This window comes from Leptonotus elevatus, chromosome 20 (assembly GCF_054856555.1).
Source record: "Leptonotus elevatus isolate MCC_2025b chromosome 20, RoL_Lele_1.0, whole genome shotgun sequence".
In the NCBI taxonomy this organism is placed as follows: Eukaryota; Metazoa; Chordata; class Actinopteri; order Syngnathiformes; family Syngnathidae; genus Leptonotus; species Leptonotus elevatus.
The window spans coordinates 5,135,440-5,157,242 of record NC_141258.1 but is presented as its reverse complement, the minus strand read 5'-3'; the positions used below and the strand labels follow the sequence as shown (position 1 = coordinate 5,157,242).

The window sequence follows — 21,803 nt, the reverse complement described above, 5'->3', positions numbered from 1 at the left end:
TCGGCCTAGCGCATGCGCAAACACCAGGTTGCCGTCAGATGTCACATGACCCGCGTAGAGACACCGGAAGTACTACTCAGAATCAAACCAACCAATCAACACGCAAGCGGGAAACGTGGGCATTTCGTTCCAGCCTATCAGCAACAGCTTCTAAACGATCGCTAGCCGGACTGCTTTTGAGGCAGTTAGCGCTTTCATTTCGACGATTATTTATGTGTTTGTTTGCTAAGTATTTTAGAAAAACGTTCTCTAGCCGAGAATAAAACATCGTATTTCCTGCCGTCCTCTCTCAAACAATAAAGCATAAATGGTAAGTACAAAGTTGTTGCGAGCACTGCTACTAGCATTAGCATTACAGTAGTCGGTTAGCTCTGGCTAAGGCTAATTCCCGAATGGGCGAGTTCGTTGTTTGAAAGATAAATATCGCTTTCTACCACATACATCATCTTCGGATGAGGTTATATTCGTCAGATGAATTAAATAGAAATGACCAGATTTGTAATATTTTACCTATTCAACTTTTGAGCATAATAAAAACAAGACGTCAAAATAGAATAGCAGGGCTGGTCCATGTCGCCAACTCTATCTGTAGTTAGTTGTTCAAGTAAGGGAAGGCAAACATGCGTCCTGAAACACATACCTAACTAACAAATTTGAATTAATAAAACAAGAAAAGATTACCCCTCCCTAGTAGTGTCTCTATGTAGCATGTAACAAAACAATTAAGCAATTTTAACAAATTGCCATCTAAGTGAATAATACGTTTTCACATTCATTGCCGACAAAACAATCACATTTTGAAGTGGGTCACCTGAGTTTCTGTTCCGCAGAGCATGGTCTCAAGTGAGTACAAACTTAACCAGGGGCCAGAAGATGGCATCACCGCTGTTAAGTTCAGCCCCAGCAACGCAAACTTTCTGCTTGTATCCTCCTGGGACTGCACAGTCCGCCTCTACGACGTGGTGGCCAACACCATGCGCATGAAGTATCAACACACAGCTCCGGTTCTGGATTGTGCTTTTTATGTATGTAGCAGGCCCAGTGTGAATTAGATGTTCATGTTTTAACGTGTTATCACAAGAGAATAAATACAATGTCCCTTTTTCCCCACCAGGATCCCACACATGCTTGGAGTGGCGATCTGGATACAAATTTGAAAATGCACGACTTGAACACGGACCAAGGTAGGTGCTGACCAAGTTTATAATTTGTTTGGGATTTCTAAAGATGGATACATTTATAAAAAAAATACCATTAATGACACCTACAACTTGACCAAAACACTGACTGTGCGACCTGAGTTTCATCGATTCAACCAGTTTCTGAGGTGTTTAGTTTTATGTCCCCTACCTAGAAGTTTTTGTTCTTTTTTTTCAAACGTAGCATTCAAACAGGGGTGTGTAGACATTTTTACGACACTGTAAATTGTATATGTTGTGGTTTTCTAATTTGGTTACAGACACCATAGTGGGAAAGCACGACGCCCCCATTCGTTGTGTGGAACATTGCCCGGAGGTGAACGTCATGGTGACGGGGAGCTGGGACAGGTCAGTCCGACTCTGGGATCCAAGGGCACCCTGCAATGCCGGCACCTTCACACAACCGGAGAGGGTATGACATTATTGGATTGATCAGGTGTACCTAATGAAGTGCCCGAGTGCGTCTGAGCATAAATTGGCCCTTGTCGTTCAAAGGTGTACACCATGTCTGTTGCGGGTGATCGGCTGATCGTCGGCACGGCGGGCAGACGCGTGCTGGTGTGGGACTTGAGGAATATGGGCTACGTGCAGCAGAGGCGAGAGTCCAGTCTCAAGTTTCAGACCCGCTGCATCCGAGCCTTCCCCAACAAGCAGGTGCGGCTCAGGAAAACAAGAACCCTTTGATTAATGAACGATCGGTCTTTATCTGTTGTAGTACCAAGACTGACCTATGAGAGGCAGCATGGCGCTATGAGGCAGTATGCTGGGAAATACATAGAAGAAATAGTAGTAGTAGTAGTAGTAGTAGTAGAAGAAGATATGGAATGAGCTAGGACACTGATAGCCGATAGGCCAAGACAACAAACGTTTCTCGGCATAAGATCCTATACATTTACAGTATCGAAATTGGAGAACATTTGAGACCGTACTTAGTAGAAACAACATGATTTATGATGTTTTAATTTTTTAAAACAGACGAGAGGACTTCAGACATTTTACAATTTGCCTTCAATACATGTATAAATTATATGCTTAATGATGTTTACAGGAGGAAACTTTTATTTATTAAAGAATTATAACTAATTCAACAAAAGATGCCCCTGCCAAATCTAGTCTAAGGAGCTGAGTGATAAAATATTATTATTTTAATTATTTATTATTATTACTACTACTTGTTAAAAAATAGTGACCCCTTCGCCCTATACTAAGAGCCTATGAGCTGTATATGTCTAATCTGTACTTATACGTATAGTTAATACAGTAGTCTGCTCGCGAGATGGGAGGAGTAAGATGGCCGCCCCCCGTGGCTTCAATGGGCGTGTATGGGCTATCCAGTAATATATTCAGATCAGTGAGCTAGGATAACTGTTCAAACTCAAATCAGTCAAACTTTATTCATACAGCACTTTTCATACAAAATGGAACTCAAATTGCTTTACTTGGGTTAAAAAGAAGAAAGCATCCATTGGACTGTTCTCATCAGATGTGCAACTGTGTGTCATCAGCATAGCTGTGGAACGTCAATCTGTGCCTCCTAATGACACTGCCAAGAGTGCATATACAGTATGTTAAAATAATATAGATATATAAAACCTCAAATTGAACCTTGAGGCACACCAAATTTACTTCATAAATCTTTGAGGAGAATTTATCTAAACTTATTAAATTTCTCTCAGTGGGGTAGGATAAAAAAAAAAGGCTAACAAGGCATTGAATGGATTAAAAAAAATCCTAAAAATGTTGCTTAAAATTGGTAAATTTTATTTGGTTGATGGTTGTCAACATTGTTAAAATGTAAATTATTTATAATGTTTTGAACTGTTAGCTTTTCTTGTAACTACACTGCTGTCGCAAACGTTTCTTCTCATCTGCAGGGCTACGTTTTGAGCTCCATCGAGGGCCGCGTGGCCGTGGAGTATTTGGACCCGAGCGCGGAGGTCCAGAAGAAGAAGTACGCCTTCAAGTGCCACCGGCTGAAGGACGGCATCGAGCAAGTGTACCCCGTCAACGCCATCTCCTTTCACAGCATGCACAACACTTTTGCAACAGGTACGGCTGCTTGGTCGGGTACGAGTAAGATTTGCTCCTTGTCTTTGAAGTTGACAGTCCCAGAAGCCAATTTCATTTGGTAACATGAAATGTGTTCAGAATGTCTGCTATGAGCAGATACCTAAAAAAAAGCACACGGCAGAAAATATACAGGAAAGACACAGTTTTGTTTGAAAGCTGCCATTTTAGGCTCATTTTGGCCTTTTTTTCCCCCCCTTTGAAGTTGATCTTTTTCCAAAATTTGGTAGCTATAGTGTCAATGTTTTGGCTTCCTTTCCCTCCAGGCGGCTCTGACGGTTTTGTCAACATCTGGGACCCGTTCAACAAGAAGCGCCTGTGCCAGTTCCACCGCTACCCGACCAGCATCGCCTCGCTGGCCTTCAACAGCGACGGCGGCCTGATCGCCATCGCCGCTTCCTACATGCTCGAGATGGGCGACATCAGCCACCCGGAAGACGCCGTCTACATCCGCCAGGTCACCGACGCCGAGACCAAGCCCAAGTGAGTCCTTCCTCGTCACCCTCTCGCAGCTCGCCTCCCCGCTGTTCTGTTTCCAAAACGACAGACTGACAAAAACTGCCATTTGAGTTATTGGACTTATTCTGCCACAAAAAACTTTGTTCGGTGGCCTCTACATTGCAAAGCCTTTACGTACTGGCATGCAGTCAGTTTTTTTTTCCACTTCTTTGTATTTCTGTCACATAGTTTTTTGGCTTTCTTCTACTACGATCTTCTGTTATTTGCTCTAATGTCTTCATTTTGTCATTAAACAACATTTTTAATACGTTTTTCGTGGGTTGCTTTGAGGTCTTCTCTCTGGTATGTGTGGCCAGACGGTGGCCTGACGCTGATAAGGCATCAGCGGACTAAACCAGATCCCGCTTTATTGGCGAGGAAGTAATCGCGGCAGTCTGCGTCCGGTAGGCTGGGAGGGAGAACAACTCGCACCAAAAACAATGATGATGATGATCCATTCTAGATCATCGAGATACAGAACAAAACAGGCAGGAGCAGCGAATTTCTTGTTCCTTCAGTTTGGATTTTCAATTGCGCCTAATAGAATTTGGGAGGCCCTTCAGCCAAAGCGAAGATGGAGATATCCAGTCAATGATTCTATTTAAGTGGTAATGGCTCAATGGGCCTCCGCTGCATCCTGGAAATGATTAGGCTGGCTTTCGCTTCAGTCATTCCCATGATAGGGGACGGCTGATCGGATCACAGCCTAATATGAAATGGCATTTACGTCGCTGACCTTTTGCGCATCAAAGTGGTTCAAATTTTTACCCCATTAGAAACTGTCCAATTAAAAAACAAACAAAAAAAAACACACCAAAATTGATCCTTCGAGCTATACCCAATGGCCTGTTGGTTTTTCTAATAGCTCCCAGAATATATATATATAACACAGGATTTATACCTGTTGGTCAATCTAAAACTGATCATTTTCATCCTTGTAAAAAAAAAACTTTTTTGATAAAGCTCTTTTATTGGATCTTGATGTTGTTGAAAATTGAACCTCAAAATGAAATCAGGTTTTGATTAACCCAAAAAAAACTTTTTGGTAGTTTTTCATGATAAAAAACATTAGCCCTGACCTCGAGTTTTCAGCACATAATGTTGTCAGATAATCGTCAAGCTGTGATGAAAAACAGCCTCCAGCATTGTCAACTGTCCCAAAAGCCGTACAGTAAATGGACCAGAGGCGTCAATAATGATGTGCGCAAGCGACCAATTAGTGGCACAAAACATCAGCAATGGACCACATTGATCTGTGTATACTACGCGCATTAGTCCGCCTAATGCGCAACGGCATCAACACACAGATAACTACCCCCACCCTTGAAAAGGAATCACGTCCAATAATGAGGTTATTTTATGAAAGCGTTCAGTTTTTGCCATTGATTTGCTGACCGAGCACTCAGACGCACTTTACGTGTAAAAATGTGTTTGACGTTCAATGGACTTGTTCATGTTTCGACACAGGTGGAAGATCAGACAATGTCATACAAATTTTGGTCACTATTTTGGCACAGCTGGAATATTATGTCATGAGTGTCGGGAGGTAAAAGGTGAGCAGGGATGCACATTGTTTTCCGTTAAATATTTGATTTGGTGCTTTTTTTCCACGTCATTTTCAGACAAATTTTAATTTGTGTATTTAAATGAAACAAAGCTGAATTTATCGGGAAAATAATTGGTTTGCCGTTGCCATTTACTTGAAATGTCATAATTTATTCTCATCTTTTTTTTCTCCTTACTTTAATTTTAATGGCCTTAAAAGTGAATGTTTCAAAACCAATTTTAAGCTTTAGAAAAACGAAGGCAAAAACGCTAAGATGTCGAAAATGACAAAAATGCTGCAAACGTATTTGCTGAGGCAAGCAGAAACTTATCCCAATCCTTCACATTTGAGAAGGACCTGTTGTTCATATCTACAAGTGCACGCTCACAGCTAACGACATTGCATTATAGATTTTCCCTTAAGCCGATACAACATTCCATTTTAAGTTGACCATCGATTTCTGCGAGGACTAGAAGCCGTCAGATGAATTTTACCTTGTTAGCTTGTCAAGTTGTCACATCCCGTTCTTGGTCTCATCATGTTATCAATTTCCTGTCCTGGATACGCACTGCCTGCTTTCAATTGTGTTTGAGGAGTACACAATGAACACCCGAAACAGCTTGTGGTGGAATAACTAGACACCCCCCCCCCCCCCAAAAAAAAGCAATGATTTACACTCAAATTTTATTCTGACTTCACATAAGTACAAATACAAACATTTCCAAGCACCCACCACACTTTACTACTTTGGCTAACCAACTAAAAGCTCTACAAAACCATTGAGAAAATTAAAACAAGTGCTGTTTGGGGTAGAAAGCGCTCTCTCAGGTAAGTATACATAAATAGAACTTGTAATCATTTAGTCACAGTGAATAAAAGACAAAACTCGTTATTTTTTACAAATGCTAAAAATGAGTGCATTGTGTCCCTGAGGAACACCTTGAGTACAATGTCAAGTGGCTATGCAGTTTGATGAGAATGTGTTAAAATTGTTACTAAAAAAGTGTCTTGGAAAAAGCTTATGCTATTTTTATTTTCTAAAAGTCGTTCCGATTTCCCGTGTATCGCGACATGGGTTAGTATTAGCATATGTACGCATATAGTATCTTATGCAAAGGTAGTTAATAATTCTAATAACTTAAGATTCATATCGCGCCTGTCAGGGGAGCCAAGGATGCATAGTGGGCTGACTGTCCTGAGAGTAAGGCAGCGTTTCCCAACCTTTATTGCGCCAAGGCACATATTTTGTATTAGAAAAATCTCTGCCACTATGTCACTGGTATGGATGGATCAACAAAGATACATTATTTGTAGTAAATAATTATTACGGACCAATTATAACAGAGGTGGAAAAACGGACAGCTGCAACCAAGAGTTAAAAGTTGTAACGCCTGACAACCGCTCGCTGCACACTTTCACACATGCTGGTGCTGATGATGCAGTACATCTGATTATCTGACACACAAAGCCGCAACGGCCGTGTGAATATATTGTTCTGCGAGTTTTTCCAAGAAAGTGGTGCAAAAGGGACATTATATGACTTTCCACTAAATCCTCACGATGACCGACATAAGTGTGATTCAGATGGTTACAGACGTGCCTTAAATCAACCTGCAAACTTATCAAGAAACAGGAAGGGAGAAAAAAAAAACAATCACAATATTATTCGAAAACCGTCGTTTACAATATAACAAACAAAAAGGCACTCAGGGCTCTGTTACTCGCTTCGCTAGATTTGCGCCGTCCTATATGCTGAGCGTGATGCTGCGGATGGTGTTGGCCGGGATCTTGGTGTCCGCCTTGTCGCCGTTGACCCAAAAGACCACCGGGGTGTCGGAGGGCACGGTGGCGGTGGCGCTCAGCGTCTTACCCAACCATCCGTTGGAGCCACGCTTGTACATTTTGACAGTCACCTGCAGAGCAGGCGAAACGGCCGGTTAAACAACGATCAGTTCCACACAATCAACCCGATATTTACGCACCCTTTTAATCGTACTTATTATCCAAGAAAAGCTCCAAAGCGATGCTAGATTTGAGCTAACCACCTTGTAACCTTGTTCGCACTTCTTTTTTGTGGTCGTCGCAGATCTCTGGAGTTTCTGAAGCAGGTTGTAGGGTGTAATTCGCTTCAACACCTCATCCAAGCTCCAGACAATGGCCGCCGTCCTAACTAGATTTAGACTTATGCAGGTAATTGAAGCATATCCATTTCAAACAGAACGCCTGGCAGCGTCTTCTTGTTTGGCCGCATTTACCGGAGATAACGGAATATCACAGTGCCTTTTCACAGCTCCATTTTCTTTCACTTTAGCATTAGGCAATTTTTCAATTATTGTTTTTTTCCTTCTTTTTCTCCCCCTGCGTGTTCTTTCATCCGTCGGTCTCTCTCATAATGTCCGGGCCTTTTAGTTAATGGCGGCGACAGTCGGAGCCCGCGACGCCAGCCCTTGTCCATTTCGCGGGTCATTGTGGGAGCCCAATAGGCCTTTTATGACAGCCACATCAAAAGGCAGAATAACGCATTAGAGGTGGAGAAAATACCCACCGCTAGATATGCTCCCTCTTCCCTTTGTCCGCTATTGAAAGTGATCATTTTAATAGTCGGCAAAGCTCTGCAAGCGCGACCCCCCTGACGGCCTGGCTCAACACCTGCACGCCTCTCACCACGACTAATTACCCGCCACAAAGGCCGCTACCGTTTCACATGCGCACCTTTTCCCACCATTTACTTACTCATTAGCGAGCATTCAATAAAAAGAGGCGAGAGTGAGACAATCGCGTCCTGTATTGCGCTGCATTAGCGGCGTCACATACTTGAGAGGTCGGCCGTTGTGTGTTAATTTGCCACGCCGGGAGAAGGGGGGGGGGTGTCTATAAATAATGACAGCTGGTGGCAGAGAGGAGCGCGCAATCACACAAAAACATTGTAGAGGATCGGTGCCATGTGCAAAGTTGACAATTAGCAATTAGTGGCATCAAAGTAGAGTCTTTTCACATTTGTTCCTCCAAAAGGTAAGGGCCCGATTTTGGCTGAATATGATGGGGATCATCAAATAATTGCTTCTTGAAACTAATGCGGCAAAAAAAGGAGTACAAGGGAGTCCTCGGGTTACGTCGTACGCGAGTACCGCGACCGATGTCGTTTGTGACCTGACGGCGCTCGTCCGTAGCACCTTTTTTTTCCCCGTTAGTTTCCCACAGTAATCGCGCCATTTTAAAGTTGTGTTGTTATCATCTCCAGCAATGGACATACATCGGGCAGGTCGGCTCGCCATCAGGCGCGTCACATTTCTGTGTTTAAAAGTTACCATTAGCTCAGCAATGAATGTCCATGCGGAAACACGGAATATTGGTTCTTCCGGGTCGCGCTTTAAAAAAATTTTTTTTTAATTACTGTACAAAGTATTTTGATATAAATATCGACTTTAACGGTGACTTAATTCGGGTTACATCGCCAGCGCAGAAACGGAACTCGTCTGTAACTCGACTTCCTATACACTACTTGGGGTGCAGTTGATTCGGTCTCGCCGCTCTTAAAAACACAGTTGCTGTCTAAAGAAGTACAACACAGCTCGGGCTGCACTTATTAAAACATTTTAAAATGTATTCTCCTACCGGTTATCACTGAGTAATCGGAGAAGAATGACTTTTGCATTTTTAAAGAAAATGCGCATGTGAGGTACAGTCATTATTGAATAGCTCGCGGACAGATACACTGACGGCAATTGGGCCACATTGCTAGCATGATAGCTAGCTTGACTTCCCTTTCCAACGTTTAGGATTTCCTCATCGTACTTTTTATTGACATTATATAGTTGCGACAAACATCAAAACAATGCTATCCCGAACTCGTGTTCAATCGCTAATTTAGGACACTAAGAAACCGCTAGTTAATTACGCCGCCATTGTATGGCGCGGCACAAATCTCCGACGTTAGTGGCTAGCAGCTAGCTGCTAGCATTAGGAACGCCTGCCTGGCTGGTAACATAAATGAGTTTGACAGCTGGTAGCCGGCTTGCTTTCGTTACTCTGACCAATGTAATTCATTCTGTTTAAAGGAAAGGAATGTGCATTAAATTGCACTTTGAGGTCTTTTCATTATATAGAACTTTGCCTTGATTTATTTTATAACATTCAAATCAAAATGTCAAATACATGCATATGAATTTGGCTATAAAATAAATGTTGTGAAACATGAGTAGCTCAATGCTGTTTTAACTTTCTAAAAGTAACTCACGGTGGGAAAAAAAGGGTTAGAGATCCCTGCTCTACACTCTGTGACTTTGAGTGTACATGGCTTTAAAAGGCATGGCCATACGTCATGGTCGAGATTAGAATAGAGCCCTCAGGGGGGCCAAGGTTGAGACTGAGTGGTCTGCGTGACCCCTGACTGGCCCAAGTCCACCTCTCACTTTCAGCGCCGACCGGACTAGCATCGCCATCTATCTTCAGGTTGCGAGGGGACATCTTCTTGTTTACCTTCTGCCGGTGGTCATAAATCTTGCCCCGGTTCACTGTCAACTTGCTTTCGGGAAAACTTGGCTTGCGTGTGATTTTGACAACTGTTGGATTGAGACTTTTGTCTGTCATCCGCACCTGCAAAGTTATTTCACTTCCATTCCTTGAGAATTAGGAGGTTGATTGATTGATTGACCGACCTACCTTTGGATTTTGCTCCAAGGAGGGATAATAATGTTTAGCGTGCTCCGGGGTACGCAACCCTGGTGCTCTTCCCACCAGGGGCGACTGACTTTGACTGACCCCAGGAGTCAAACTTGCATGACCTACGTTTTAAGTGGCGGCCATAAGAGCAAAAAAATATATAAAAAATTAGCTTGAGGTGTGAAGTCGCTGACTTATTAATCATCCGATCCGCTAAAGTCATAAATCAACTGCGGTTGAACTCTTGCTTGGCGACACGGGCGTCTGCGTCAGCTGTCAACGGGTGCCCTCGCCCCCGAGCCATGACCGCAACTTGAGGGCCGGCCAAGTTCGGAATCGTTACATAGCGTCTGCTTCCCCGGATGACAGGAAGCACATTAGACTCAATGACTGCAATGACCACTGACATCCAGACTTTTATTTCCATACGACTGTGAGGGGGGGGGGGGGGGGGGGGGGTCCAAATAAGAACCCCCCCCCCAATTCTTTTTTTCTCCTCAATGACTCTGGTTGTCTGGCTGCGTGTAGAGGGCTCAATCTATGACTGATTTAATTTGCTCTCTGCCAACATCTCTAACAGCATTAACCCCCAGAGCACGCCCCCCCCATCTGACTCCATTAACTCCCAAATCGGGTTTTCAAGACTGTATTGATGCCGCCCGTTATTCGGGGTGATTATGACGACAGCAGACAATGGGCCAAAGTGTCTGTTAAGTAGTTTAGCGCTAATTGCACCTAACCGTAACAGATGGCGGGCACACGGCATGGGTCTGGATGCGCGGCAATTATTCTTGACATTAAAAGAACAATACTCTGGTCAAAGGAAATGACTTGAGGCAAAGAAAACTAACTCGTTTTAAATAACAGACAAAATTCCGTTTGCATTCAGCATTCACCCACTTTAGCCATCTTTATTCTCCTCAATTAGCCAGAATGGCTTCTCCAAAGTGTAATTAAGTATCTGCTGCGCTCGCCCTCTTCATTATTCATGGCCGCCTATTGATCATATCTCGCGGCTGAGACTGTGGCCAGAGCCTTATCGCACGCAGCTGCCACTCTGAGGACACAAAAAAAATGTTTCACACGGACACAGACAGAATTGTTTTTGGAGACTTTCAGAGCACAGACGCTAACCTAGCACTTGGGTTGCAGACCCTAGGCAACACGTTTAGCAGCTTTTAAAATGACTTACTATGTCAGTCATAAAACATATCGGCCGAGCTGCATTTTTATTTTTGCATTTAAATACCTGAGATACAAATATACAGTAAACCGCTGCTTATAAAGTCATCCAAGCCATCCGGTTTCAAATTGCAGTTCCCCATATTGCCATTTATCATTTTCAAGCATTGGGACTAATCTTGAATTAATAGCAAAAATCCAAAATAGATTTATTTTTCAATAAATCAAGCATTTAAATAAATGTTTGTTGGGTTTATTTGCGATTAAAATCGAAAAAGCATTATCGCCCAGAATGATCAGGGTTTTTTTTTTGGTGGCCATATCACCCAAATAGGGATGTGCAATTGATCAAAATTGAATTACAATTTCAATTATTACACTTTACAATTACAATCGTAAACAAAAATAAAATATTAATACTCATTTTGAGTTGTTTAAATTTATATATTTTCACCTTTTTTAAATTTTAAAATGACTTAATAAATCCTGTTCGGTCCAAAAAGGAACTTGCATAATTATAGAGTTTCAAAGGAATGTATTTGTCTTAATATTCTTTACATGTTTAAACATGTTCTTGTTCCAAAAAAGAACCCCAAATGATTCTTGATTTCAATTATTACCAAATTAATCGCGCTTAGATTTAATTTTCTTCATAATCGGGCAGCCCTGTCGCCCAGCCCTAAGATAAATATGAACAAAATAAATGTATGGATTGATTTTATATTACTATTACAAATCAAACTAAATCTTGATCAATTAAGATGAGTTACCAAATTAGAACCTTTTTTTTTCTTCAGATTTGGCCAGTTAATTTGAGTAATGCCTACATACGTAATCAAGGCAAGCAATACATGATCGTGCAATGGTCACGCCATTTAGCAACAAATAGACCCGCCTTTAGCAACATCCTAAAAATTAGTTGGCAACACTGTGTCAGAGTGGGTAGTTAAAAAAATAAATAAAAAAATCTTGTTATAATTCCCACACAATGATTTCAAACAGTCGAGTCTTGACACAACTCACTTCAACCCATAGTCAAAGAAATTATTTCCCAATGAATATTAATGTGTTTTTTTTTAACCCGAGTGAAGCTGTAATGTGTCAAACATGAACTCTCTCCGCCTCTCGTGTTCCATAAATTAATAAAAGTGAGCCACAAGGGCCCTCTGGCATCGAACCGGCAAGGCGTTCATCGGGACGGAAGCGGCGTTGAGTCATCGCCGCACACACGGACGGCGTCTCTCGGCGGGCGGGACACTCGACGTCTTCGCGGCGCGTAATTGCGCAGCTCGCCGTCCTTCTGCGGCTTCCTACACGCGCCGGCAAATTATTTCCAATTATTATTTCCAATTCCCCGTTGAGAGCGACGCTGCAATTACACAAAGCTGAGCATCGTGCTCACTTTTGGCCACAATTTCCATTTATTTATTTTGCTTAAGCAATACTGTTCATCTAATAGAGGCTAATTTTGGGGCGCACGGGGCCAACCATTCAGTTGCAGCAAATTAAAGAGTTATTTTGGTTTTACTTACATACAATTTGACAGCCACAAGGAAGCTAAATATTTACAGCAGAATGCTAACCAGCAGTCAAATGTTATCAGTCCACACAGACTTTTTGTTTGTTTGTTTTGCTTTGGGATCACAATTTGGGTTAGTTTATGGTTAAAATAGGAAATGAGGGGGCGCCAATTACTCATTCGTTTCAACTGTGTATAATATATTCCGATTTTTATGACCTTTTTTATTTATTTATTTGCCGACAGATAAAAGGTAAATCTAAAACCATTTTAATCTCAGGGAACTATTTATTTAAAATTTCAGTTAACATTATAAGAGATCCTGCTGACCCAGGGAACCGTCTGAACCATTAGTTTTTGTTTAAAATTAAAACGAAGAAATGGGTTAATAAATGTTTAAGATTTCAGGTATTTTTCAATTTGGGAACAAATAATAATTGTAGAAAACTAGAGCGAGCTACGGTATTTACTTGTGTAAGTTTCCATTTCACTTTTTAAGATGTACTGATAACCTTGGGAGCTCCTTGAACATTTTGCTTGAAATTTAAAAGGATGTCTATTGTCTAAGATTAAAAAAAAAAAAAAAGACAACATTTCTTCATTTTGAAAAGACTGCTTAAAGACATTGCAGCAGAGTCTAGATTGGCTTCCCTTTTTTTTTTTTGCAGTGATAAATTTATTTATTTATTTCTATTGTTTGTTTTTATTTTTAATACAATTTTGTTTTTTTAAGCCAATGTCCACCCCTCCCTTCTTTTTATTATAATTTTTTTTAGCAGTGATAAATGTATCTATTTATATCTATTTTTTGCTTTTATTTTTAACCCCCCCTTTTTTTTTAACTGATAATGAATATCGGCTCCAAATATCGGTTATTGGCCTCTTTGACTACTAATAATTGGCATGAAAAAACCTGACCCCCCCCCCAACGACAAATGATTTCATACCCCTTACAGCAATTACTGTTAAATGGGAAGATTTTGAGAAAAGCAAACAATCTGGCATATGAGACGACAAGAGGACAAACAACATACTGTAAGTAACCTGCAATTGACTCGTTCCAAATACGCACACACACTTGCGCACACACGGATAGTAATTACCGCTCAATCCATACAAATTGAATGAAGCCAGAGCTGTGGTCTAAGAATATAGACCATAATTAATAAATTACAGCCTCTCTACTCAATCATTCTCCACTTTGGGGGGGGGAGAGAAGGGGTCGCAGACATCCCTTTCTCCTCCGCAGAGTAATTGACTGCGCCCCCCGTGAAAACACACTCTGAGCCGACACACACAGACACACACACACAGTGAGCTGGCGCGAGGGCTCGTATCGCCCATCTTGTGGCCTGTGTGTTTACAAGTCACAAATCAAAAGGAGGCATTTTCTCTGGGCTCTTCAAAATATGCCTGGGGGAGGTATCCGCTTTCCTTTTGACTCCCGAGCACCCCCCCCCCCCCCTCCCATCCCACAAAACCCCTCCAGCTCCCCACCGGCAGCTGGTGCTCAGCAAGCAAGATCAATAGACATTGTACTGTTCCTTCTGGTGTGTGCGTCTTGGCCACCTGGGGGCAGTATAACGCAGACTTGCAGATATAAGAGTCATCAAAAAATCCATCCATCCAGCCAAAAACTTAAAAAAAAAAAACTAAACGTCACTCCTACTCGACGTGAATAAGGCGAGACGGATCAAGCCCACTATTTCTGCGGGAGTCATACATTTTGGTGTCAGTGAATGCCTCGTGGGCGAGCGTCTAATGATTGGCGGGTCATGTATCAACTACACGGCAGCTGAAAGGGGAGGAGAGGGCGAAGAAAGATGAGTGTCAACAAGGCTGACCTTTGTCTGTTTAACCTTTTACAAGTTCACTAACAAAGTGACCATTAGCCTTAAGCTTGCCAGTAAATTTGCAATATTTTATTTTTTGGGTCCAAGTGTATGAAGCGTGTTTGTCAACTTTCCACAAGAGACATGATTCCAATTTGAAGACACCCAACATGTTTTTTTCCTTTTTTGTTTATTGTCATGAAGTGCCACTTGGTAGAAGAAACAAAATGGAATTGTCATTTAAACCATGTCAATCAATCCTAAAGAAACATGTCAAGTTTAGCAGGATCAACTCCAAAACCAATCCAGGTTTAAAATGCTACTGCCCCCTGCTGGTCATGTGACATTACTTCTCACATGGAGGTTCAGCTTTCATTACAAATGTCATAGGTAAGGAAACACACACACTCAAACACACTTTTTTTAGTGGCTCTCCTGTGCCCCTTTGGAGCAAGGCTGTGCAATTAATCGAAATTCAATTGCAATTTCAATTATGCTCCAAAATTACAAAATCATAATTGAAAAAAAAAAAAAAGATTATAAAATAACTAATTTAATCAAATTTGGTTAATCCAAAAGGAACTTGAAAAGGAAAGTTTATGCCTATATATATATATATTTATTTATTTATTCAGTTTGGCCCAAAAGGAATTTACATAATTATAGTGTCTATTTTTTTGGGGGGGGGGGGGTCTTAATATTTTTTAATGCTTAAACATTTTCTTAGTTCTTAACCCAAAAATAAATACTGCGTGATTTCACTTATTGCTAAAATAATCGTGATTATTATTTTTCCATAATCGAGCAGCTGTAAATTGTAGAAAATATTTGTTGTTGAATTGAATATGGAAAACCCAATAAAGACTTTGAATGATAATTGTTTCTTGTTCTGCAATCTCGATGATTTGGTAGAGGTGAACCCCCCACCCCCCCCCACCCCAATGCAATTTTTATAACAGGCGGTGGACCAACCTGTGGGGCGCGTCCCAGTAGGGCCCACATCGTCTTGAGCGTGGAGAACTCCAGCGTGTCGGTCTGGCTGCGGTCCAGCGCGATGTAGCCACACCCCTTGAAGTCGCCTCGGAGCAGTTCGCCGCTGTGAAGCCGCATCAGATCCCACGTGCCCGAGCGCCTCAGGTTCTCCTGCGCCGACGCCATCTGCCTGTACGACAGATGACCTGCGAATGCACCAAGTGAGATGGTCTAAAATTCATGTAATTAAAAAATAAATAAATATTTATTTATCGATAATTATACAAAAAAGTTGTATTTATTTAAAAAAAATACATATTACAAGACTCTTGATAATTTAACTCTGCTTAGTGGGCCGGATTCCAGAAAAGCGCACACCACTTTATGGCCCCCGAGCCATATTTTGCCCACCACAGATTCAATTTAACACTTCACCCTCTCACCCGAAAGCCAGGAAGGAGTCAGCGCGTCCACCATCCAGGCCACGTAGTCCTCCCTGAAAGATCTCAGGAAGTGATCGACCTGGTCATGAGACACCAACTCCCGTCGCTCTCGCAGCCCCTCGGCGAGCTCGCACTCCGGCGAAGGGAAGACCACCCTGGGGAAGAGGAGATTTTGCTGAACGGGCACGCCGCTCTGCCTCAGATGTCTGCATAGGTGAGACGTCTTGATCTGGAAGGAGAAACGGTAACAGGAAGTCACTTCGTTACCTCCACCAAGGAGCGTTCAGAACATTCTGACCCATTTTTTTGATGATACTTTATCCACAATTGCAGCTGTAACAATATGCTGTAAATATTTGCTTCTTTGTTAGCGTTACAATAATTATATAAAAATTGTCAACATTATATAGAAATTGTTTTATGGTGAAAAAGATCGCCCCAAAAAACATGTACAAACCTAAATTATTATTGTATTTTATTTTGAAGGAAAAAAAAGTCTACAAAATATGGAAATAACACAAATAAAAAAAAATTACAAGTAAAAAGAAATTTACAAATTTATAATTTTAAAAATTCCAGTTTGGTAACACTTTAATGCCATTACTGTATTTGCATTTTTAATAAAACATAGAAATTAATAAGTAGATAAATTAGATAAAACAAAATAAACACATATATATTGCAAACATTGAGATTTTTTTGAGATTATTTACATTTTTCAACTCATTTACACATTATGCCTCTTTAGTGCCTGTATTTGTCCTTAGCTTAAAAAAAACGCTCAAAAGTTCAAGATAGTTGTTTTATCTAAAAGTTTCTTACTATGTATATGTTATTTTATTTTATTTAAACAATCTGCTGTGTGTAAATGTGCTGCTTAACACCTGAAATGTCCCCCTCTGGGAATCATTAAACAATTATTTTTATTATTAATAAAAAAAACATTTTTTTAATGAATTGAAGTAAATAAAAATTATACAAAGAAATTAAAATTCTAACTATCCAGCAAAAGCACTTTTTGTTGTTGTTTTTGGTCTACAATTTGCTGCAATTACAAAACAGGTTTGTTCACCTTCATTGGAATTCTGCTTTGAAGGAGTTTATTAGTCTCTTTCTGTATTTTGAAAATAGCAACTCCCCCTTTTTCCATGTCTTACACAATCTATAATTGGCACATACGATTAGAGGCACTTTGTGTAAACTAATCAAGTTAAACGGGCTGTTTAAACAATTTTCAATAATGTGTGTGTGCGTGTGTGATGAAGCAGGTCACACGAGGAGCCAGCTGTGTTTTTTGGCACCCCCCCCCCCCATTCCCCCCCACGTGAACATAATTGCGGCCTTTCCATTGAAGTGCAGCCACTCGGCAAGTTTCGGAAGCCCACGACAAGTGTTGGAAATTTACATATAAATTGCCAGGGTGACTCTCTTAACCCCAACTCCGGTTTGCATGAAAACCATTTGCCGGACAATTGCTTGAACCTCGGACACAAGTGTGCCTATTTGACACGAGCTATTTGAAAAGTTCACTTTTTTTCTTTTTCTTTTTCACCGTGATGGCGTGTAGGGGGTCGTCCATCTGTTCGATGCAGGTGTTGCCAAAGTTCTGATCCTTTTCTTTTACTTGAACGTGCCACTTTTGATCGTGAGCGGACACCAGACCTCGCCAGGGTTTTACGTCGATGCAGAAGATCCCTTGGCCTTGGAAGGAGGGAGGGGGAAAAAATACATGGATCAAATGAGAGTAGTGAAAGGTGGAACTAGAAATTTGGTTACATTTCCTCACTTGTGTCACTGCAAAAAAAGAAGAAGAAAAAAAAAGTGACCCCTGGTGTGCTTATAGAGAAAATGGATGGGTCTATTCTCACCTGTGAGAATCACAATGTCAATATCATCTTTGACAACTTGAAACTGGTCGGGGATTCGCAGATTGCAGTAGACGTTCTCCTTCCTCAGCCCGGTGAGTTTCCTTACAGATACACAAGACAAAGTTGAGTTTTTAAACGGTACAAGCCGCTAGTGACGACTGCATGTCTCGTCTTTACAGATGTGAGACAAGATGGCAAGGCTGTAAAAAGATCAGGTGGGTCCATTTTAAGCCTCGCCTTTTTTGCCAGACGAGTGCAGTTCAACTTGTTACCTGACACGTGGCAGGAAGTCGGTTGGCGTTTGTTGCACTTTGTGACCTCTTGAACTCTCTGGAGTCGTGCAGCCGCTGATATGTAACTGGGTCAACAGGCTTCCGTGGTGGAGCATCCTATAGCTGTGTTTCCTGACCTTGGATGGAGGCGTTAAAGATAGTTTACTCACAAAACGACAGTGGCATTAACGGTAAAGGCAGCAGGTTTTTTTAAATTATTTTTTTATTGGTAATTAAATTAAATTAATTAATAATTCATCATTCTAGGCCAAGTTTTTACAGTGTACTTACTATAATGCCCTCACTTGTGGGGAAAGGAGAGCCACAGTCACCAATGCCCCGCCTCTTAAAGGCACACATACGTACACAGGCATTACAATATGTACAATACTTTCTATAAGTGTACATGTTTAGCTTGTGGTTTGTTTTGTTGTGATCAAATGCTTTTATAGTATTTAAAAACTGTTTTATAACGTTCAAGTGTTTTTATATTAGTTAATCATGGACTTGCTGTCGTATAGTTTTTTTCTTATAATACAGAGAAGAAGCAGGTTATTATTGTTGACTACACTACAATTTGTTTTTTCGACTACATATCATGAAATGCATATGAAAGGTTAGCAAGCTAGTTAGCAAAACAAAACAGTCGTGTAATCCTTCCTCGTGTAACGATCCCACCCCCACCGCCATCCCACATGCCTACAACCACAGTGATAAACAAAACAAAAACCACAACATACCGTCGATGTCCTCGCGCACTCGTTTAAAAATAAAACTTATGTCGGCATTTTCCCCTGCTAATAGACAGTAAACGTCTGCCGGTGTGTTTACGCCAAGCGTCGCGGTCTCGTAAGCAAGTACAGTATCCTGAAAAGCCAGTTTCACAATCCTCGGCGCCCCCTCCCCCGCTTTCTTCCTTTGCATCGCTTTCCATCCTTCTTGGACGTAAACAAGCGGCCATGTGCGCCATACGCGGCGTCACATTTCGCAACCGGCGTCACGACGTCACAGCCCGTGCGTAACTACGTCATTGACGGACGTGAGCCAAGGCTTTGACACTAGTACTTATTTACAAAGTCGACGTCTTAAAGAAAACACTTGAATAGCAAAATATAAGAAAAAAAGTTTCCAGTTATAGTGTTGTTATCATTATTATATAATTGTTATTGTCACATTGGTAATATATAAAGACAAGATGAATATATAAAGACAATTTCGAGCCTAAGTCACAAGTCAAAATGGCGATCCACTCGCATTAAAAAGCACTGGACTTTGGAATTTGTGAAGACTATTTTGATTTCAAAACGTGATGAAATGTCGTTTGACTATAATGATCTGCCTGGTTTGGATGGTAGTCACAGGCCGTGTAAAGGAAGAATTAACATTGTGTTGCATTGCGGAAATATTAAAAAAGCCCACATGTTCGGAATTGTAAATACACACGCAATCATATTTTAAAATATGCATATAGTTTTTCTTCCCCCAGTAACAGCCCTCTATTCTTCAGCATAGTGTTGATTTATTTCATACAATCAAAACCGCTAACCTAATGAGGATAGAAAATGGAAACTGAGCGTTGTTTTTGTCGTAATACAATTTTTTGTTTATTATTAGCTAGTGTCCAATAATATAAATACAAATACCCAGGTATACACTCATTTTTACAATGTAATATATATTTTTGGGGCAGAGCTGAAGATCAAGATTGAATTCTTCCCGCCTGAAACTTGATAGTCAACATAAAGATCAGCAGCATTCTCACATCCTGCACGGGGGGCCCCGGCGAGAGGATATTACAAACGCGAGGGTAGCATATATAATTCGCCCGCGGTCGAGAATATCTCCATGTGCTTACAAACAATATCCGCGTGGCCCCAAATGCGAACGTGAAAGAGCTTAATATGAGAGCAGATAGCCAAATCAGCTGCTGCGCGTGCGGCTGAATGGAAGCCAATAAACAAGAGGGCACTCTGCTCCTCCTGACCCTCACTTCTGGCTCGCAGATCGGCGACGATAACAGCAATGCAGGCGCAACCTCAATAAAAGACAAACAATGGAGGGAGATAAACAGATATTAAATTAAAGCAGAAGCGATAGCGGCTAGAGGTGCAGGACAAAAAGCAGCGTTGTGCTTTCATATTGTTCCCAATCGACGCCTTTTGGAATCATTTTGCTATTGGAAGTTGCGTTTGACGGTATCGCCACTGTTAGTGTTACACAAACGATGCAAAATTTGAATGCAAACAGCATGTGGACGGTTTCCACATTTTAACCACGACCTTTTTAAAGTTGCCATATGGAACTTTTTTCCCCCCAAAATAACTTTACAATAAGCTTTTTATTTGACCATTTATGAGTGAAATGCCTTCTAGACTGGATTCGGTTTAGAATTTCCCGCGCCCTGTCTGCGGATCTGACGCAGTTTTGTGTGATGTGTATGTAAAGAACGGTATGTGCAGTTTCATTTTTCGTCAGCAGGTGGCAGTAGCGATTCAAAATGGAATATTCTACATTCAGTAGCTTTAAAGAAAAACAAAAGAAAGCAGTTCATATCCTGCGTTAGATTATGCATGTGTACTTAGTTATGGCCAGCAAGTGAGTGTATAAAATGACATGATTATAAGACAATAATCGTGGTTTGGATTTCTATATTTGACACTCAGCGTCTCACTTTTGTTAAAACCACTATTTCCATTTTTAAACCATCCTTTTAAACCAAGTGTCTCATTTGGCAAAGTGGGCTAATAGTGTCATTCATTCACGCTCGTCTACTTAAATTATTAACACAAGAGACCCTCCGCTCCCCCCCGCCCCCACCCCTACCGACAAGCAGCATTGACAATCCATTCCTATGTAAGTCCGTGCGTGCTGTCGGAAGTGACGTCATGCAGCCGACAGGACGCAGCCTTTTGAATTTGGACACAAGCTGGGTCTCTTCGGATTCTTGTTTTTGCTTAGGAACTTTTCTAAAACAAGGTTTTTTTTGGCGGCGGGGGGGGGGGGGGTGATTATTCTCCTCTTCTCTTCTTCTCCAAATCAACAATGTGTCTGAAGTCCAGTCTGGTCCGGACGGGATAAAATGTTGACGGATAAAAAGTTGCTGGGTTGGGGTGGTGGGTGTGGCCTGGTTGTGGGAGGTGTGGCCTAGGGCGGAGCAATGGGCGTTCTATGTGACCCCGCTTGTCTAAGCATGGCTTTCTGATTAATATTCCCTTTGTAGAATAAGACTCTCCCAAACAAGGCAGCCATTGTGATTGTCCCCAACACCCAGTGGCTGGTTCATCTTTCTTCCACTCATCATCATCATCATCATCTTCACACACAGACGGGCTATTTATTTTTCTGTCACAAAAAAACACTGTGCACCTGGCAACACTGTTATGAGCAGGAAAAAAAAAGAGCCAGCCACAAATGAATCGGGTCTTCTGTCTTTTTTCTTTTTCTTTCTGGGCCTTTAATTTGATAAATATATTAACGATGAACGTGGAAGGCAATCAGATGGTGAAGCCTCCTGGCTCGCTTCGGGTTTTTGGCTGCTTATCAGCACTTTCACTGGCTAATTTCCTGTGTGTGCTAATTAAATGGATCGCAATGGCGCAGCTCGGGTTGAATTTAGAACTTCATAAAAAATGACGTTGCATAATTGTGAATGGGTAAGGACACGCAATAGTTACGCCACTTTCACACATTTATATTTATAATTTAGGCTAAATTGGCGGCCTCATCCTGGCACTTCAGCTCAC

At 41.4% G+C, this 21,803-nt stretch overlaps 2 protein-coding genes across 4 annotated transcripts; one reads left to right on the top strand and one right to left on the bottom strand.

Annotated features, from left to right (window-relative positions):
- The first annotated feature begins 98 nt into the window (after positions 1 to 98).
- On the top strand, positions 99 to 4,032 carry bub3 (BUB3 mitotic checkpoint protein). The gene is made up of 7 exons (XM_086064847.1): positions 99 to 310; positions 831 to 1,025; positions 1,115 to 1,184; positions 1,460 to 1,611; positions 1,695 to 1,853; positions 3,074 to 3,248; positions 3,533 to 4,032. The coding sequence occupies exons 1-7, from the start codon at positions 308 to 310 to the stop codon at positions 3,751 to 3,753; spliced, it is 975 nt and encodes a 324-aa protein (XP_085920973.1). The 5' UTR covers positions 99 to 307; the 3' UTR covers positions 3,754 to 4,032.
- Positions 4,033 to 5,980: 1,948 nt separating this feature from the next.
- On the bottom strand, positions 5,981 to 19,060 carry LOC147156558 (uncharacterized). 3 transcript variants are annotated; one of them, XM_086064849.1, is made up of 8 exons: positions 18,801 to 19,060; positions 18,352 to 18,403; positions 18,061 to 18,197; positions 17,789 to 17,889; positions 17,473 to 17,621; positions 15,921 to 16,149; positions 15,478 to 15,683; positions 5,981 to 7,223 (listed from the first exon to the last, which is right to left on the bottom strand). In XM_086064849.1, the coding sequence occupies exons 3-8, from the start codon at positions 18,174 to 18,176 to the stop codon at positions 7,056 to 7,058; spliced, it is 969 nt and encodes a 322-aa protein (XP_085920975.1). In that variant the 5' UTR covers positions 18,177 to 18,197; positions 18,352 to 18,403; positions 18,801 to 19,060; the 3' UTR covers positions 5,981 to 7,055. The 3 variants fall into 3 exon arrangements, with proteins under 3 accessions (XP_085920975.1, XP_085920974.1, XP_085920976.1); XM_086064848.1 differs by lacking the exon at positions 18,352 to 18,403; XM_086064850.1 differs by lacking the exon at positions 18,352 to 18,403 and having other exon boundaries at positions 18,061 to 18,192.
- Between the last annotated feature and the right edge of the window lie 2,743 nt (positions 19,061 to 21,803).

Bases quoted from the DNA above. Each gene is read 5' to 3' on its own strand.
- bub3 (XM_086064847.1), top strand. The intron at 1,026-1,114 runs GTATGTAGCAGG...TTTCCCCACCAG, and splicing joins TTCTGGATTGTGCTTTTTAT to GATCCCACACATGCTTGGAG. The intron at 1,854-3,073 runs GTGCGGCTCAGG...TCTCATCTGCAG, and splicing joins GAGCCTTCCCCAACAAGCAG to GGCTACGTTTTGAGCTCCAT.
- LOC147156558 (XM_086064849.1), bottom strand. From the start codon at position 18,176: ATGCTCCACCACGGAAGCCTGTTGACCCAGTTACATATCAGCGGCTGC. The intron at 17,622-17,788 runs GTGAGAATAGAC...CCTCCTTCCAAG, and splicing joins TGACATTGTGATTCTCACAG to GCCAAGGGATCTTCTGCATC. The intron at 15,684-15,920 runs GTGAGAGGGTGA...GTGCATTCGCAG, and splicing joins GACTCCTTCCTGGCTTTCGG to GTCATCTGTCGTACAGGCAG.